At 41.3% G+C, this 20,523-nt stretch overlaps 1 protein-coding gene across 1 annotated transcript in view; it reads right to left on the reverse strand.

Moving 5' to 3' along the window:
• LOC124616422 (septin-7) overlaps positions 1-20,523 on the reverse strand; it is a 232,750-nt gene that overhangs the window by 18,070 nt on the left and 194,157 nt on the right. Inside the window, exon 8 of the mRNA XM_047144729.1 lies at positions 9,398-9,533. Coding sequence (XP_047000685.1) covers positions 9,398-9,533 — 136 coding nt within the window. The remainder of the gene's footprint in view (positions 1-9,397; positions 9,534-20,523) is intronic.

Raw genomic sequence — 20,523 nt, forward strand, 5'->3', positions numbered from 1 at the left:
GAGAAGAGTCTTGACAAAAATTGTAGGTTCAGTAAGAAGCACAGAGACTGGGAAATTAACCTGTCAATTGGGCATGCCTACGTATAAAGTGGGCCAATCACAAATGACATTGTCTTGTACCATTCCACCGTTATTTTAAAATCGTGAGCCCATACCAATTCTTCCATTATTGCTTCAGCTAACACCTTAATGAGTTGTGTTGTCATATGTCCAGGTGAGCAGCAGTAATATAAAATAAACAGTGGGCTAGGTGAGAAAAAAATTTATGATCTGTGCAAGAAAATGACCCCGATTCTGAGCTAGCAGCACACTCTCACAAAGACGCAGTTATGTATAGTGTAATTAGCGAACAAATAAGCGGTTGGCATGGATCTGATGTACTGCACTTTTTAATGTTTTGAGTGGGTTTCTACTGTAGGGTAACAATTGTGTGTGGCAACAGAGTTATATAATGAAAAGTTTATTTTATTATTGTTTTATTAAACAGTGATTTAGCTCATATAATATACGTTTTTTTTTTTTTTTATTTTTTTTTTTTTTTTTTTTTTTTTTTAGATGTAATGTACGTTTATTTTATCATAGCTTAGTTAAATTTAAACTGTGATTTTGCTCATCCATATTAATTTTGCTAACATAAAGACAGCTATACTTTATATGTGTACAAATTGCGTCGCACATCTGCTTGTGTTATGAAAAATGGCATGCCCACTGATGAAATACAGGAAAAAAAAAAAAAACAACAGAAACTATTATAACAGAAAGAAGGATGACTGTTTTGGGCATTTCAACAGGATGAATAACAATATAAAAGCAAAGAAGCAGCAAAAAGATATCTTCAGAAGGAAGGTATTAAATTAAGATGGATCCCAAGAGAACTGGTTTTGACAGGTCTGAAAAGAAAAACCATGTTTAAGAGATTAAAGACGATCGGAGGAACAAAAAAGAAGGAACTGAAATTCTCATGTGGTCCCCAGTTGGCCAAAATGGAAAAGCAGCTGCAATATTAAAAATCTGAGAAATTACTACTACATGATTGTATTTCCATTCACTGTGGCTACTGAGAAAGAATTACACCACAATTACACACTGAAATTACGCCATTCACATATGCGGAATGCCTGCAGGTAAGTATAATGGATGAACTGGCAATTTTCACGCTATCTATGCATGATCTGAACAAATGAAACTAAGACTATTTCTACAAATAACTCAGCTCTCTTTTTCTTTAAGATTTCATAAATGATCAAACATGAAGCAGATTCACTTTGTAAAAATATAAGCTATGTGAGACCCAAAAATGTGAGCTTCATAGCTACCAAGTAAGCTACGTTGACTCAACTGAACGTGACAAAGACATCTAAATCACAGAAAAAGGATTACTCTAGTTAGACAATGCCATCTCACATTATTCTATTAACACTTCGATTGCAACCCCACACACACACACACACACACACACACACACACACACACACACACACACACACACAAGAGCCATTGTGGTTCAGGTGCTGCACTGAGTGCATAAGTATTTTGATGTGTTTGACATTTATTATTTCTTTTTTTTTCTCTCCTTATTTTGGCCTTTGGATCAGCACTAAAAAAGCTCCGACTTTTTGGTTGTTGTTGGATGATTGCTGTGATGTTCAATCTGAAGACTAATATGATAGAGCTCTCCACACTTGTCTATCCTGTACAAGTCTGTCTCTGTCTGTCTGTGTTAGTGTTGCACTCTACATCCAACTGAACCTTCTTACTGTTATCAAACCTTGCTTTCTCTTTACTATTTTTACCCCCACAGTATTCTCCATTGCTAAACTAACTGTGCCTTGGCACTACAGGATGTGTCATATCAACTTATCCCTTCTTTTAGTCAAGCTGTGCAAGAAATTTGATCCCCCCCCCCCCCCCCCCCCCCCCCCCAATATGATTCAGCTCATTCACATTTCACTTCAGACAAGTACTTCCAAGGTATGTTTCCTAACACAAATTTGTAGTTTTTGTGAACTTATTTTTCTTTCCGGAAGTATTTTCTTATTGTTATTAGTTTATATTTTCTATCCTTCTAACTTTTTGCATACAGACAAGCAAATTAAAGTGCCTGCTTATGGAACACGGGGAGGTGTGCGGGACCAATACTGAATTCGTCTCTCAGATTAGTGACAAGGGCAAGTGTGTCAGGCAGCCTGGATGTGGTTTCTAGATGGTTTCCCACATCCACTTAGGTAAGTACCAGACGGGTTGCCTTGTCCCTCTGATACACAATTGCAAGCACTTTGGAGAACCACACGCCACTGGTGCCACTGGCTGGATAGAGGACACAGGAAAACAAGTAAAGAATTCTTTCACTTATGGTATTATTATGGTGTCCAAATGGCAAAACTCATCGACTGCTTTCAGTGTCTCATTTCTTAATCTACACTCCTGGAAATGGAAAAAAGAACACATTGACACCGGTGTGTCAGACCCACCATACTTGCTCCGGACACTGCGAGAGGGCTGTACAAGCAATGATCACACGCACGGCACAGCGGACACACCAGGAACCGAGGTGTTGGCCGTCGAATGGCGCTAGCTGCGCAGCATTTGTGCACCGCCGCCGTCAGTGTCAGCCAGTTTGCCGTGGCATACGGAGCTCCATCGCAGTCTTTAACACTGGTAGCATGCCGCGACAGCGTGGACGTGAACCGTATGTGCAGTTGACGGACTTTGAGTGAGGGCGTATAGTGGGCATGCGGGAGGCCGGGTGGACGTACCGCCGAATTGCTCAACACGTGGGGCGTGAGGTCTCCACAGTACATCGATGTTGTCGCCAGTGGTCGGCGGAAGGTGCACGTGCCCGTCGACCTGGGACCAGACCGCAGCGACGCACGGATGCACGCCAAGACCGTAGGATCCTACGCAGTGCCATAGGGGACCGCACCGCCACTTCCCAGCAAATTAGGGACACTGTTGCTCCTGGGGTATCGGCGAGGACCATTCGCAACCGTCTCCATGAAGCTGGGCTACGGTCCCGCACACCGTCTTCCGCTCACGCCCCAACATCGTGCAGCCCGCCTCCAGTGGTGTCGCGACAGGCGTGAATGGAGGGACGAATGGAGACGTGTCGTCTTCAGCGATGAGAGTCGCTTCTGCCTTGGTGCCAATGATGGTCGTATGCGTGTTTGGCGCCGTGCAGGTGAGTGCCACAATCAGGACTGCATACGACCGAGGCACACAGGGCCAACACCCGGCATCATGGTGTGGGGAGCGATCTCCTACACTGGCCGTACACCACTGGTGATCGTCGAGGGGACACTGAGTAGTGCACGGTACATCCAAACCGTCATCGAACCCATCGTTCTACCATTCCTAGACCGGCAAGGGAACTTGCTGTCCCAACAGGACAATGCACGTCCGCATGTATCCCGTGCCACCCAACGTGCTCTAGAAGGTGTAAGTCAACTACCCTGGCCAGCAAGATCTCCGGATCTGTCCCCCATTGAGCATGTTTGGGACTGGATGAAGCGTCGTCTCTCGCGGTCTGCACGTCCAGCACGAACGCTGGTCCAACTGAGGCGCCAGGTGGAAATGGCATGGCAAGCCATTCCACAGGACTACATCCAGCATCTCTACGATCGTCTCCATGGGAGAATAGCAGCCTGCATTGCTGCGAAAGGTGGATATACACTGTACTAGTGGCGACATTGTGCATGCTCTGTTGTCTGTGTCTATGTGCCTGTGGTTCTGTCAGTGTGATCATGTGATGTATCTGACCCCAGGAATGTGTCAATAAAGTTTCACCTTCCTGGGACAATGAATTCACGGTGTTCTTATTTCAATTTCCAGGAGTGTAATTGCCCTAGCATCACTAACTTAATTCCAAGTATTTGTTTTACTTTTATTGTTGTTCATCACTATTCATTCATATCAACATCTCTTCCAAGTCCTTTGCTCTCTGAGGGAAATATAATCACTGGCAAACTCCGAAGTTCTTATTTTTTCTCCTTGTACTTTACTTCCCTTTCCAAGTTTATGCTCTGCATGCTTCATTTCTTGTTAATCTCTTTAGCTTACTTTACTACTAACTCAATGACAAATTAACTAACATGGTGGATAGCCGACAAGCGTGTCTCGCTCCCTTCTTAATTACTTCCTCCATTTCCTGTCTTGTGACTCTTGGAACAGCAAACTGATTGGTGTATAAATTGTAGATAACATTTCACTCCTTTTACTTTATTACTGATAATTTACAGAAGGCAATGTGCACTGTGCTTCTATGGTCCAGACATTTATACACATTTATAGTTGCAATACAAACGTATCTTCTGATTATACAAGTCTAAACAGATTATTTACTAGTTGTTATTTTTTGTGTTGTGCTTTGAAAAGTGGAAAAGCAAAGAGAGATTTAATCCATTTTTTACAAAATAATTTTCTTTGAAGACAATCTTTTGGGTATACAGCAAGTGACAAACTGGTAACAGCCTACGCTTGCTTAATAGTGCAGCTGAACTAGCATAAAAGTCCACCACAGCTAAGTGATGATAAATCTCAAAACTTCAACATGTGAAAAATCTCTACTCATTCACTCTGGACTGTTATGTTAATCAACCTCACCTGGGGCGATGAATGAGGAATGAAGATGTTATGCACTTGTTAACCCATTGACTGCTATGGAGGAGTTAACATGTCATGCTCCATTGCTCCCTGGGTCTGAGAATGTGTTTAAATGAGGCTTCAGGGCTAGCCTTAAGCACTATTCACATGTTTATGCATCCCATTCTGCAGACCCCTCTCACTGCTGCACACAAGTTACTTCCATATCTCAGTGAATAAAAAAGTTTTGAATATTTATAACACAGCATATGTGCCTTCTTACATACTATCATTTGCTTAAAACCTCATTTTGATGTCCTGAACCATTTATGAAATGTGACAATTGTTATGACCACAGGATTCCCAATGCACAGGGACAGAATTAGGTATGCCGTACACAAGTCTCCGCCAAATATAAAAAACAAAAAACCCCAGGTAGCAATATCAACAATGTAGGAGATGATAGCATGTTACTTTACAGTAAATAGCAATCTAAGCTGCAGGCAGGCACAATTAAAAGACACTTACACATAAGCTTTTGACCACAACCTTCGTTGGAAAAAGAGAAACACACACCATTCATTCACACAATATAGAACGTCTCACAATACAGGACCGCCAACTCCGGCAGCTCAGGCCAAAATCATGTGCACGAGGTGAGATTGCTTGTGTGAATGAATAGTGTTTGTTTCTCTTTTCCTGATGAAGGCTGAGGCAAAAAGCTTATGTGTAAGTCTCTTTTAATTGTGCCTGTCTGCAACTTCTTGTGTTACCTTTATGGTAAGCAGCGATCTATCTTTCCCTACATTGTAAATATAAGAAACAGTATCTTGAGAATGAAATTAGGTCTCATTCTGATCTCAATTTTAAATAAATTTTCAATATCTTATCTACATTTTATTCACAGCAATGTATGAGCTAAAATGAACCTTTTTTCATCAAATAGTTTTCTTAAAATGGGATGATAAGTATTTCGTAGTCGCAAGAATGCCATCTCTCACCACAGGTAGTAGCATTAGGCAAGCTGTACAATGACTGTAAAACCGTGGTCAGCAAGGAATGCAGAGACCACGTCTGTAAAGGGTTAATATCATAAGCTGCTACTTTTGTTTATAACTTCAAAACTTTCCAGATTACATTTGTATCAGCTATTGAAACTACATCTCCCATTTGCAGGCACTTGTGACGTGTTCCGTATATCAGTGATAATTGTCACTGGCACTGTGGGTACAAGGCTACTCCCACCTCTTAACAAACATAGCAACAACACACAGTTATAAACATAGAAGGATTTATTTTGGAAACTCAGAAGCAAGCACATAGAGTAGATAAATGAGCATATGAGAACCAGGTACGTTAAACATCTGATTGGGATCTAGCAATTGTGAAACAGGTGAACAGATTTAAATAAAATGTGACTGAACAAAACGAAACATCTCCCCCCCCCCCCCCCCTTTCCTGCACACATGTAGATTTACAGAGGAAGCAATGCTTCACAACTAGACAGTCATTACATTCTCTTAACGTGCGCCTGTCGTGAGCTTACAGGTGTATTACATGCGTCAAGGTGGAATGCAGGGATGAGTTGGTCCACATGGAGACTTTGTTCACGTCATTACTTATCAGTCATTCTTGACTGAAACATGCAGCCTGCATGAGCCCTTGAGAACGTAATGCAAGAAACACACATATCAGCAGCATCACAACAAAGAGCAAATAACTACTGGTGAGCAAAAGAGTGGAATAACTGATTTAATATGTGTGACTGACACAGCATACATATCACTAATCAACTGCTTATAACTGCTTTATAGCCTTTGCTCAAAATCTTTCACTGAATGTTTCTTCGAACACTTGGCATTGGTTATCACATATACCAATAGTAAGCTTCGCCTTTGTTGTCAGGACATTGCAATGTAGTGCAAGAGACTGCAGAAGCAACTGGGTGCTGTCAGGAAACTTAGTATCCTTCCACCTAACTGCTCAATCTGGCATCGTTCTGCAAGAAAGACCTGCAAGCTGGCAGTCCCTGATTTCTTCAATAAATTATATTTAATCAACTAAAGATGTTACAGTCTGGCTACAAGACACACAGGTAATAAATAACACAACACTTTATTACTTCACGAATATTGGTGAAGGAAAATAATTGCCACAGACTGGCTGCTCTACTAGTCTGACACATATAGGCTGAATGTAGAGACCGACAGCGAAGCCGGCTGGACTTGATTCTATAAGCCATTGGCTGGCCAGTAGAGTGCACTACGGAGAGGCTGCATGTGCATCCTAGAGTAGAGACCTTGCGACTTCTGTGGCGCATCGTACAGCCACGAGTCCGGATCGCAGGTGTGGTATCTTATGCAGGACACTACATGTTACCAATCTCAATCTCTATGGTATGCTAGCAATGTACGGGGCAATTTAAGGAGTCTACTAGATGTTCTGAATTGCACAATTATGTGTAATTAACTGATTTAAGTTGGATACTTAATTAATAAGACCAATATCTAATGCTCATTCCTCTATCAAACAGTGGAAACTCCAAGTAGAAATATCAACAATGTAGGAAAAGATAAGATTGCTACTTACCGTAAAGATAAGACGCTAAGTTGCAGACAGGCACAATTAAAAGACGCTTAAGCATAAGCTCTCGGACCAAAGCCTTCGTTAGAAAAAGAGAAACTCAAACCATTCATTCCCACAAGCTAGCACACCTCACACACACATGACCACTAACTCTGGCAACTCGGCACAGTGCTGGTATTGTAGCCCGAGCTGTCGAAGCTGGCAGTCATGTGTGAGGTGTGCTAGCTTGTGTGAATGAATGGTTTGAGTTCCTCTTTTTCTGAAGATGGCTGTGGCTGAAAGCTTATGTGTAAGTATCTTAATTGTGCCTGTCTGCTACTTAGCATGTTATCTTTACGGTAAGTAGCTATCTGTCTTTTCCTACATTGTTAGTATTTGTTCCTCCATGTCACATTACAATCCTACTTATCATAGGGAGGTGTCGGCACACTAAAGATCTGAAGGCAGTTGCAGTGTGCCGACGCACATATCAGATGCAATGTGCAACAGAAGAATTAATCAGCTGTGATGGCAAGACTACAACTTTTATTGTCACACCCCTGGATAAGCATAACATCCTTTCGACTCCTCCCACAGTAACCTGCTACCAACCACCACAACATGCTATCAGGCATGATTATAGTCTCAACCAAGCAACTCTGCCTCTCCATAATTAACCATGAGAGTAGCTTTAAGTAAAACTGTTATCATGGACCTTACGAATACCACAGTCCAGCCTCACTGCTCGTTAAACATATGTAAACAAAAGAACAGCAATTAATGATAACTTATTAACAAATCAAGTGAGTTTGAACTGTATGAAGATCCTTAATCCTCAAACCTTCGTTTAATCAAATTTTGATAATTATTATTCATTTGGTCATCTGGCTAGCTATCACTATCAATTTCAAAACTTGTGGTACATTATGAAGCAACATCTGGTTGATGAGGAGAACAGGCAAGACAAATCTTTTGCTTGTTGAGTGGGTTGTGGGCTGGCTGGGTCAGGTGCTCCCTGCACCAGTTGTTATTGTTATTATTATTATTGTTGTTGTTGTTGTTGTTGTTGTTGCAGTTGCTCAGGAGTCATGGATGAGCACAATCACGGATGGATTCTTCATACATTTTAGGTTTACTACAATTTAATATTTCCATTTAATATTTGCTATAATTTGAGACTCATCTGCACCAGGATCACATAGAACACATACACTTATTGTGGAATGCCTCATTTTGAATAAATTAGCACACTGCTCAGTACAATTATTTGCTGTTAAGGTGCAGTTTTTGATAGTTGTTTCTCAATAATAAAAACACAAGTTAGTTATCTTATTCACGACTTTTTATCTTTAGTCCTCATAGCCCAGATCAGAACCATTCCTGAAAGAATACCCAACCAAAATTATTAATTGAGTAAGGTACATGCTATTGAATTTAACAGTTGACCAGTCTAAAGATTAATGGTATTGGACAAACATAGTAAGAGTGTGTCTTAACAGACCTCTATCACCAAGTGACACCATAACTGGAAAGAGCAGCTACATACAATAAGTCCACAATGGTACAAAGAAATTGTTGAGATTATGTGCCAAAGTGAAGGACTGTTAGTAGTTTCAAATGTTGGGTGTATTCCAGAATCACTTCAGTCATACCAGTTGTGAACAACTTTTTAAGCACCTTCTCCTGTAACTATCAGGTCCAGTTAGTGAGGTTTGATTTCTGTCCATGTCATCACTTTCTCATGCTTCAGATTCTTAATCTAACAATACTGACAGTCTTCAATAATCTCACTTCATCCAATTATGCATCAAATTATCTTCCACTACTTAAAGAAAGATGTCCCCAATGTCACCACAATTTACCAACTGCTCGAACAAGTATGTAATTGCACTTTAACTGAAATAACTGTACTGGATGCTACAACAATCAAAAGAAGGAATTCCTCACTAAGTGTACAGTAATCTGTGTGATCCTGGCACAAAGGAATTAGATAGTAGTAAATAACAGCATGAAATTCCAGCAAAGAGTCACTGAGTGTTGAAGAGGGCGATTACATTGAATACATTTTCCATTATACTGACAATCATTTGTGCATTTATCTTCAGGAATGAAATGAGTGCATCACATAATTAGTATCAACTGTTAACAACCAACAATATAAAAAGGCATCCTGCTGGAGACCAAAAAGAGTAAGGGAAATGGAAGAATGAAGACAGTGATTGTGTGGTATCAGAAAGGTAGTAGCGGCACATACCTCTGCTTCTGAGTCCTTAAGCTTCTGCTTCTTTTCTTTTACTTTCATTTCAAACACTTGTTCCATCTCTATTTCCATCTTCTTCATTTTTGCTTCATGTTCTCGTTTTTCTTCTTCCATCTGAGCTAGTGGATTCCTGTTCAAATATCAGAGAAATAAAATATTAATGATCTGTTAAAGATCAATAAAAATTATAAAGCATGAGTAAAGAAATAATAATTTTGTAATTACATCTGAGTGTACGTATTTTTTATTGGGAGCAGCAATATCTGATTATCCACTTACACTCTTACTACTTTTCACAGTCAAATGTTCAAATGGCTTAAAATAACTGCATTAATGTTCACATTTGAAATAAAAATACAGTACAAACAATCAAATGGCAGAAGGTTTTTGGCAAGGATGCAAAGGAGTGCTAAAGATTTATGCCTCCTTCTAAAAGTTGCACATGACCAATAAACATATTCAAGAGAGCTGGGTCAGTAACTGAAGTATAAAATCAAATTAACAGCACAAGAGCCTATATTTTTAATGAACCTCGCACAACACCATTTTATGCCCACAGAGGAGTTAGAAGATAGTCAGAGTAGGAACTGAAGCCTAATTGAAATATTGAATTTCACGAATATTTTTCAGATTGACAGAGAAGTAACACAAATGTCTTATAACAAATAATTACTCTAAATGTGGTGATATAAGTACACTCCTGGAAATTGAAATAAGAACACCGTGAATTCATTGTCCCAGGAAGGGGAAACTTTATTGACACATTCCTGGGATCAGATACATCACTTGATCACACTGACAGAACCACAGGCACATAGACACAGGCAACAGAGCATGCACAATGTCGGCACTAGTACAGTGTATATCCACCTTTCGCAGCAATGCAGGCTGCTATTATCCCATGGAGACGATCGTAGAGATGCTGGATGTAGTCCTGTGGAATGGCTTGCCATGCCATTTCCACCTGGCGCCTCAGTTGGACCAGCGTTCATGCTGGACGTGCAGACCGCGTGAGACGACGCTTCATCCAGTCCCAAACATGCTCAATGGGGGACAGATCCGGAGATCTTGCTGGCCAGGGTAGTTGACTTACACCTTCTAGAGCACGTTGGGTGGCACGGGATACATGCGGACGTGAATTGTCCTGTTGGAACAGCAAGTTCCCTTGCCGGTCTAGGAATGGTAGAACGATGGGTTCGATGACGGTTTGGATGTACCGTGCACTATTCAGTGTCCCCTCGACGATCACCAGTGGTGTACGGCCAGTGTAGGAGATCACTCCCCACACCATGATGCCGGGTGTTGGCCCTGTGTGCCTCGGTCGTATGCAGTCCTGATTGTGGCGCTCACCTGCACGGCGCCAAACACGCATACGACCATCATTGGCACCAAGGCAGAAGCGACTCTCATCGCTGAAGACGACACGTCTCCATTCGTCCCTCCATTCACGCCTGTCGCGACACCACTGGAGGCGGGCTGCACGATGTTGGGGCGTGAGCGGAAGACGGCCTAACGGTGTGCAGGACCGTAGCCCAGCTTCATGAAGACGGTTGCGAATGGTCCTCGCCGATACCCCAGGAGCAACAGTGTCCCTAATTTGCTGGGAAGTGGCGGTGCGGTCCCCTACGGCACTGCGTAGGATCCTACGGTCTTGGCGTGCATCCGCGCGTCGCTGCGGTCCGGTGCCAGGTCGACGGGCACGTGCACCTTCCACCGACCACTGGCGACAACATCGATGTACTGTGCAGACCTCACGCCCCACGTGTTGAGCAATTCGGTGGTACGTCCACCCGGCCTCCTGCATGCCCACTATACGCCCTCGCTCAAAGTCCGTCAACTGCACATACGGTTCACGTCCACGCTGTCGCGGCATGCTACCAGTGTTAAAGACTGCGATGGAGCTCCGTATGCCACGGCAAACTGGCTGACACTGACGGCGGCGGTGCACAAATGCTGTGCAGCTAGCGCCATTCGACGGCCAACACCGCGGTTCCTGGTGTGTCCGCTGTGCCGTGCGTGTGATCATTCCTTGTACAGCCCTCTCGCAGTGTCCGGAGCAAGTATGGTGGGTCTGACACACCGGTGTCAATGTGTTCTTTTTTCCATTTCCAGGAGTGTATTTCAAACCAATAAAGTATTTTGATGATGATATTCTTGGTATTTTTTTATCACATAAAACCCACAAGAATCCTAAAAGACTGGCCAAGTGGCCAAATAAATGAACAAAGCAAAGGCATAATGCTCTGAAGTTGCTTTCATGTTACTGAAATATTATGTTACCTCCTCAAAACATTCTGCTGTACTTTGCTCATAGTTGGATTTTATCTGTGCTATTGTAAGATTCAAACTTTTTCTGATGTACCAAGATATTTTCCACTTAATTAAAATAAAATGTTAGTTGGCATGTATCACATTTACAAACTAATCTCTAAAAAGGAGAGTGCTGGCTTATTCTGCATATTTTTTAACTTGCTCTATTATGTAACTACCTTCTACGACAGCACATTGAAAGTAAATAAGGTATTTATTCAGCAGAAGTGAGCAGTACGAAGATTGTGTGAAGCAGATAACCACACATCTTGCAGACACCTCCCTAAGGGCCTTACAATTCTTATGCTCAGTTCCCAGTACATTTACTTCTTCACAGTTTTGATTGGTGATAATTAAAACTAGTCACACTTCAACAGTAATTTGTACAAATGCAAGCCAAGACACAAAAGTAATTTTCATATAGTCTTATCTCCATATTTAGGATTCAAAGTGGAGTAATGTTTTCTACTACTGAACTCTTCCATATGCACCCATCCAAAACAAAATAAAAAATTTAAAGTCTCGTCTATTAGAAACTCGTCATATAATTATATGTCTGGTTATCTACACTCAATAGCATAAGTTCTCATTAACTACATGGAAAGTAGCGATGTTCATTGTAAAGCTGCAAGACAAGTAATAATGTTGAAGATACACAAAAATATATGCATGGTGTCTGATCTGTTGTATATGGCCAACACAACAGGCACCACTATGTGAAACAGCAGCTGTTAATTGTGTGAATTGAGAGAAACCAACGACATCAGCCGCATTTGGGCTTCTGAAATAAAATCCAAAGACAAGAAAGTTTGTGCTCGACCTGGACTCAGACCCAGATTTCCTGTTTAACATAGGCAGTTGCCTTGACTGCCTCTGCTATCCTGGCATGCTTCTCATACAACCCACATTCCCATCCTGTCGTACACAAGTAGCCTCCCTGTCCATTCTCTTCCTGCTGGCGACTCACCTGATTCCTACATCAGTTTGGATGTAACGTGCATCCGCACTGAAATAACTGTATGAGGTATCACGCATGCAGACATGAAGATACACACACATGTCATGAGCATAAACCGCAAGTATACAAACTACACTACTATATGGCCCAGTGTTGTGCATGCGCAAACCATTGCCGCAACTCTCAGAGATTCACAGGGGTGCCTTACACAGAGAGCATCCCAGGGTGCCCCTGAGAGTTACAACACCAAGAATCGCTTCTTAGCTTTTGGCAGGATCAACGTATAGATTCTTTTTTCCCTTCTGGTGGGAGGGTGTAAGGGTCCTTTATCTGTGATAATAAAAAGTCATATCACCAACAAATTTTGCAGTTTCGTAAACACCAAATCTACACTATACATAAATAGCTTCATTGATCCACCTTCTAAAGTCCACAAGTCCTCAACACAAAAGGCATTGTACAATAGAAATAAGACACACAAATATCCTTATTAAAAACTTCACCAACATTAGAAGTACAGTAAGTTATGACATCATGGTAATTAAGACTCTCGAGGCCAACAATACTCTCAGTATCTCCACAGTGAACAATAGCTGTGGTAAGCCATTCAGTGCCATGACTAAAGGCCACTGACAATACTGAATTCATTACTGGTATCAAGAAGAAAAACAAAGTGAAGGTAAAAGGCATTGCTCCCCAAGTTTTTTTCAGATCCTTACGTTTTTGCAGGTGGTAGTTTGAATTTTTCTCTTATAAAGGATGATAAATTTAGCCTTGGTACTGGATGGCCTACCAAGGCTATTGTTCACTGTGGAGGTATTGAGAGAGTATTGGTGGCCTTGAAAGTTTTAATAACCATGCTGTAATAACATATAGATTAGTGAGGCCTATAATAATAGTATGCCACTTGATGCTTGGACTTGCAATCATCACAAGGTTGACGAGTCAGACGATATATGTATTGAGTAATGGTGGTGATGTACTGTATAGGTGTGTGTATCTTCATGTTTATGAGCACAATGGCTTTTGCAATAATTTCAGTGCAGATTAATGTTACGTCTCAACTCCTGTGAGAATTGGTGAGAGCTGCCAGTAGGAGAAGAATGGTCAAACTTGCTACTTGCGTATGATAGCATGGGAATTTGGAGCGGATGGGAAGCATGCGAGGATAAGCGATGTCAAGGCAACTGCTCAGATTAAGCAGAAAATCTAGATTACAGTCCCAGTCCCAGTCCACCACAAATTTTCACCTGTCTTTGGATTTATTTCAAAGCCCAAATGCCACTGATTTCATCAGCTGAAGTAATAGTGTATTGAGTAGAAGTCCTGCAGTTATAAATTTTCTCTGAAAAATATCAGTGTTTTCATGTAAAAATCAAGCTACCAGCAGCTATTTAATTAAGCTGGAAAAATAACTTGACTTTTTCCACATCCCTGCATGTTCTTCCCCTTGACTAGATCTACGGAACATGATAAATGTTGTATGTATGAAAATTTTCTATTTAATTTTTGTGATATGTAGGCAAGGCAGTCATAACAAATGCTACTCATGGTGTGTTCTATGTAGCACACATTGGCTAAAGAAAACATGTTACTTTTCATTACTCACATCAATACAGTGGCCTCAACTTAGTTTGGTTCAATATTCATTTCAACAATAACTATTGATGGTGGCAGCAAAACGTGGAGAATAATCAGTATTTACAGTAACAGCTCGATAAAAATGCTGTAGGACTGAATAGCAATGACCTGTCCTCACAAAACTGTCGTGCTGCAGCCTTCCCAACTTACCGATTATTGTTTGCGTTTTGCTGTCACCTCGAATAAAAGCACTTGGACAATTTCACAACAGACAAATTTGAAACTGCTCTGTAGATCTGACAGACAAAATTACACTTGAAACAGCATTTAGTTCATGATGAGCACGAAAACAATTTATCAATTGAAGACCATGTTTGACCAGGAGTCTGTTCATTTTTCTGCATTTTTCATGACAATATTCTGTCAAGATCACAATTTTAATTTCTTTAATAACTAGGTTTGTCTATTGCCATGAAAAGATTCTGTTAAAACTTAAAATGGAAATAAAACATGTGCATAGTAGTGCATTTCTGGCAAGAAAACTTTCAACCATGTGTGCAGCAAGTGGATGAAGTTATACATAAAAACATCAAATTGCACCATATAAATTAATAAGGAAAAAGAGAAGTTAAAAGTGATACAGAACTATTGAAGATCAGTGTGCAAATTAGCTGTTGGCAAATGCTCTCCCTGGAGCCTGTCCAATGTCTTGCAGTTGTCTTCAAAGTTGTTTACTTGTGATACTGCTAGAGCCGCACTGCTGTCCACTTACACTAGAATGTTTCTGAATACATCAACAAGCAATACATGTGGCTGTATATTTCCATCTCCTCCAGTAAACCCAACAACTATTCTTTGTCACCTTATGTAAGATCTCTAGCTTTTTTTGGAAGTCACCCACTACATGCTTTTCAGCCTCACTCTGGTTCTTCTTGGATGTCTGTTCCTTAAACCAAACTCCAGAAATCCTTCCTATCTTAACAACATTTTACTTGTCAGTGTCTCTGCATGTACACCAATTCACTCCACAAGCAAATTTGAAAACCTATGTTCATTTGTTAAAAATACTGTGCAATCTTGTAAGATTATGCCATGTTGTTATGACATAGCAATATACATCTTACTGCTTTGAGTAACACTGTTTTAGTTTCTTTTCCCCATTTAGTTTAATTTTAATATACATTTTGCTGACATCTTCTTTGTAGCCATTAGCTTTTGCCACTATTTTAACAGTAATTGGCTCCTTCCGATCAATGTCTACTTACAAAGATAGTTTCAGCATTATTTTCACCATTGCTCTGAAGTACGCCAATTTATATCTTTTAGGATAGCAAGCTCTCCTGTTAATTATTGCATCACATTTGTTAGCTTCCTAACCTGAAATTAAGTATCCCATCTTTTTTTTTATTAACAAGTGATCCAGAAAGTTTATGCCTTCTACTTCCTCAAATTCTAATAAAGGCAGAAAACATAAATTTTGGATTTTTAGGAAGCCAACAGGTATGGATTCAATAATTAAAGGGGTCTTGCCATCCTAACAGATAAAAATCGGCATACTTCAGAGGAATGTTCAACAGAATGCCGAAATTAACGATCGATGAAGACAAAATTGGGAGGGAGCTAATTACTGTTGTAAAAGAGCCAAAAGCTAATGGCCACAAAGAAAAATACAACATAAAAATATATAATAAAACTATATGGGGAAAAAAAAGTAAACAGTGTTAGTCAAAGCTGTATGAAATGTTGCTATGTCATATGACAACATCACACAGTGTTTTAAAAAATCTTAGGTGAAGACTTTCAAATTAGGGGTACTACTGGTTCAACATTACACTACAGTGTCAGAAGTAATAGAAATGTGTTTTTAGAATCTGTGGTGCTTATGGATTTAGCTGTAGAGACTGTGACAAGCGCTATGTTAGCCAGACGAGAAGAAATACTGCTCTTTGCTTTAAGGAATATACTTACAGAAACAACAAGAGCACTTTCTGTTTTCACTTCTGCACTTTGAGGCTGAAAAGTATGCAGCAGGTGACATCCAAAACAACTTTGACATCTTACCGAAGATACCAAGGAAATCTAAATCCACATCCATGGAAATATACAACAACCACTTACAGACAAAACTAATTTAATCATAACAGTTATATATATTACTAAATGACCCTGTTCATGATACTGATTGGCACTTTTACTCAGCCCTTGAGTGGAAGATTCTGGGGGCAGATGCTTGCAGTAAGACTTGTAGCACATTGCCTGCAGTGACAAGCCCTGCCTTCTTTCTCCAGAGCAGCCAGCTTATAGTGTATAAAAGAAACAAACATGTAATGGACTAATGCATTACAGAAATGACATAAAAGTTTACAGTGAGTCACCAGTAGGACCAGATACATATTCTTCAATTTTTTTGTAAATAAGCCTAACATTCACCACACATAACACCTTAAACAGATCATCACTATATTTACAAGAGCTGCTTATTGTTAAGGCACAAAATACTGTTGCTTAGATAATGTTGGCATTGAGTGTAAACATTCTGGGGCAGCACAAAGTCAGCTGACTTCCATCTCTCACAGAGGGGCCAGTACATCATTCACAGTCCCAATTGTAAGCTACCTATCAAATGGCTTCCAGGGCCAACAAAAATTTGATTTTCAATATCTCTCAGAATTATTGACAGAATTTAAAAATGTAAAACCCTGTCATAATCTACTCATTAAGAGGTATAATCTCCTATCAAAAGTTTAACATATGTCTTGAGGCACAGCACTGCATGCAAATACCCACATTATATTCAACCAGTATTTGAAAATGAGAGCACTTAAGTCACTTGCAAAAGAACTTTAAACAATTTTCTAGGTATGGTAGCGTGCCATGTTATAAAAAAACTATTACTGGTGAAGCAAATGTTTCAGCCACAGTTACAGAGGTCTCCTCCTACATCTACTAGTGTGTTTCTGCTGTGCAGAATTGCTGTATCTTGTCATGAGTGCTAGCACAGCATGACATTACGTTATGATTGGACACATGAGGCAGAAAGAGTGGGAACTTTATTGTAATAGGTTACTGTCATAGACAGAGTGGGGATCTGCTGCTCAATTTTTCGAACCTTTACAAAACTATCTCTCACTGACAACCTCCAAAATGACGGATGGCAAAAACTTTATCCCTTCATACATTTTTTGTACTTGTGCAGTAAAACTGCTGCATCAGGCATAAATTTTAATTTATTACTTCTTTACTGTTAACTCTACTTGCAACATATTTTGCTGACAGTAGGTTCAGGAGATATGGCATCATAAACACTGATATCCAGGAAAAACTACCTTTTTCATATGACTGAGCACAATTACGCAGACTATATGATGTGCCCATCGATTCTGCCCACTGTTGATTGTGACAGGCAAATATATTGACACACAGCTTGAGGTCTGAGGGCACGAGCCATGCCGTGGAGTATAAAGTTCGAAGTGAGACTTGATGGATAGGGAGAGGCAGCTGTAGTAAACCGAGGGCACACTGCTACGGCCAGCTTTGGGAGCAGTGTTGCCTACACACCCGTAGCAGAGGCCAGACTGAGGAGAGCCAGGTGACCTCTATCAACGGAAGCATATGCGTCAGATCAAGGATGTCGGTTGTCGCAGGGCTCCTGGCTGTGGTACTGGGTTTGGTGCCGAGCTGTGATCAGGCTTTGAGTACACCTTTGCTATTGAACTACAGTGAGAATTCCCAAACTTTACAAAGAAGTTGCTTTATTTTCCCCCAGGTCACCATAAGCTTGCTCTGTGTTTAAGACTTAAATCTGGTTTTGGGCTGTGAAGGGGAGGGAGGTGTGATGCTGAGGGTGTGCTCTGTTTTCCCACACTTAAGTTAGTGTCGAAACATTGAAAGGTACTGCTGTGTACGGAATATCTTTCATTAAGATGGGATTGTGGCAAATAAGCACTTTCTGTCAAAGTGCTATCTGTGATTTGCTCAGCTCCTGAAATTATCCTGTACCGTGTGGGGATGCATTTACAATTGGAAAATGTGATGTAAAATGGTGCCTTTCATTGCGTGCAAGCCAACGAAGTTTGATGTTCCATGTATGAATATCGCTTGGCTAATACAGTGTTATATTTCTGGTAAGGACTGGATTTAATTGTTTCTTTCCCTGGTCAGTTACACCCATCGGCTTCTAAATAGTATTTGTTTATTCAGAGACTCTTAATGCCAGTTGTTCTTTGGCATTCTCTCAATAATATCATGCCCGTTATTGTGTAAGTAAGCTGGCTGATAGGTAATAATAGTCACTTGTTTAATTCTGCATTATTTTGCTTGTAAAAATGTAATCGGTTTTTTTTACTGGTCAGTTGCAGATGCCTATGGATAAAGAATATTTGCTTATTAGCTGGTAGTTAATAATGGCCACTTGTTTAAGGCTGTGCTAGTTGCTTTAAATAATAAACCTAACTGTTTAATTAGTCAAAAAATGGAAAATCCAGGATGGACTACCACAGGATAGATTGCTAAGCAAGTAAGCTTTCAGCCAAAGGGCCTCCTCCTGAATTAGAACAGCATACACAGACACGTTCATGCAGATGCAACTCGCACATACACGACCACTGTCTGTGGCTGCTGAGGCCAGACTGTGAGAAGCAGTCTGGGTGGAGGGGGTAAGGAGGAGGCTAGGGTGGGTAGGGGTTGGAATGGCAGGGTAGGGGTGGGGAACAAAGTGCTGCTTGTGGAAACATACAGGAATGAGGTGGAGAGAGGGTAGGAGAGAAGTAAAAAGACTGTGGGTGTGCTGGTGGAATAGAAGGCTGTCCATTGTTGCAGTGGGAACAGGGAAGGGGAAAGACAGTGACTAACAAAGTTTGAAGCCAGAAGGGTTATGGAAAAGTACGATATACTACAGGGAGCACGACAATTGGCACCCGCATGGCACCATCCTCTGCCAAACTATTCATGAGCCATCCAGAGGAATCCTTCCTAGCCACTCAGTATCCTAAACCCATCACCTGGTTCAGATCCATAGATGACATCTTCGTGATACGGATCAAGGGTGAGGACACCCTGGCCACATTCTTCCAGAACCACAACACCTTCCCCCTTCGATTCAGCTGGTCCTCCTCATCCCACTAAGTCACCTTCCTCAATGTTGACCTCCACCTTAAAGATTGTTACATGAGTACTTCCATCCACATCAAACCTGCCAACCATCAGCAATACCTAGCCTTTGACTGCTGCCACCCATTCCATACCAAGCAGTCCCTCCCATACACCCCAGCCACCTGTAGCTGTTGCATCTGTAGTGATGAGCTGTCCCACTAGAAATATATCAAAAATGTCACTGATGCCTTCAGAGTTCATAATTACTCTCCCAACCTTATGAAGAAACAGATCTCTGACAACTTGTCTCTCCAGTAACACACAACTTCACAAAGTCCCATCGTCCAGCCACAGAGGAGTGTTCTCCTCATGACTCAGTGCTACCCAGGACAGGGGCAACTGAATCACATTCTCCGCCAGGGTTTCAACTAACTCTTCTCATGCCCTGAAATGAGGGATGTCCTACCCACTAACCTTCCCACAGTGGTATTCCACTGCCCACCGAATCCACGCAATATCCTCAATCCATCCCTACACAACCCCTGCTTCCAACTGCTTGCCTCATCGTTCGTATCCCTGTAATAGATCTAGATACAAGACCTGTTCCATACATCCAACCGCCGCCACCTACTCCATTCCGGTCACATGCACCACCTATCGCCTCAAAGGCTGGGCTATCTGTGAAACCAGTCATGTGATCTACGAGCTAAGCTGCAACCATTGTGCAGCACTCTATGTGGGCATGACAACCAACAAGCTGTCTATCTGCACGAATGGTCAGCCAGTTGCTGAGCATGCTGCCGAACACAATGTTCTTCATTTCAATGATTGCTTCACAGTGTGTGCTATCCAGATCCTTCCTTCCCAACACTGGCTTTTCTGAACTGCACAGGTTTGAACTTACCCTGCAATATATCCTACATTCCCTGGGCTCAACCTTCATTAGTCATTGTCCTTCAGCTACTTACCCCCTTCCCTATTCCCACTCCAGCACTACACAGCCGCCTAGTCCACAAACACACCCACAATGTTTTTACTTCTCTCCTTTTCTGCGTCCTCCCCCCCCCCCCCTCCCCTCCCCAAGCTCCCAGACCCATACTCTGTCTAAGCTCCTGACTGCGCCTAGCTAACCTACCTGTGGCCGGATGGTGGGACTTCGTGAGGTTGTGGGTTACTGGAG

The sequence above is a fragment of the Schistocerca americana genome, chromosome 5 (genome assembly GCF_021461395.2).
Source record: "Schistocerca americana isolate TAMUIC-IGC-003095 chromosome 5, iqSchAmer2.1, whole genome shotgun sequence".
In the NCBI taxonomy this organism is placed as follows: Eukaryota; Metazoa; Arthropoda; class Insecta; order Orthoptera; family Acrididae; genus Schistocerca; species Schistocerca americana.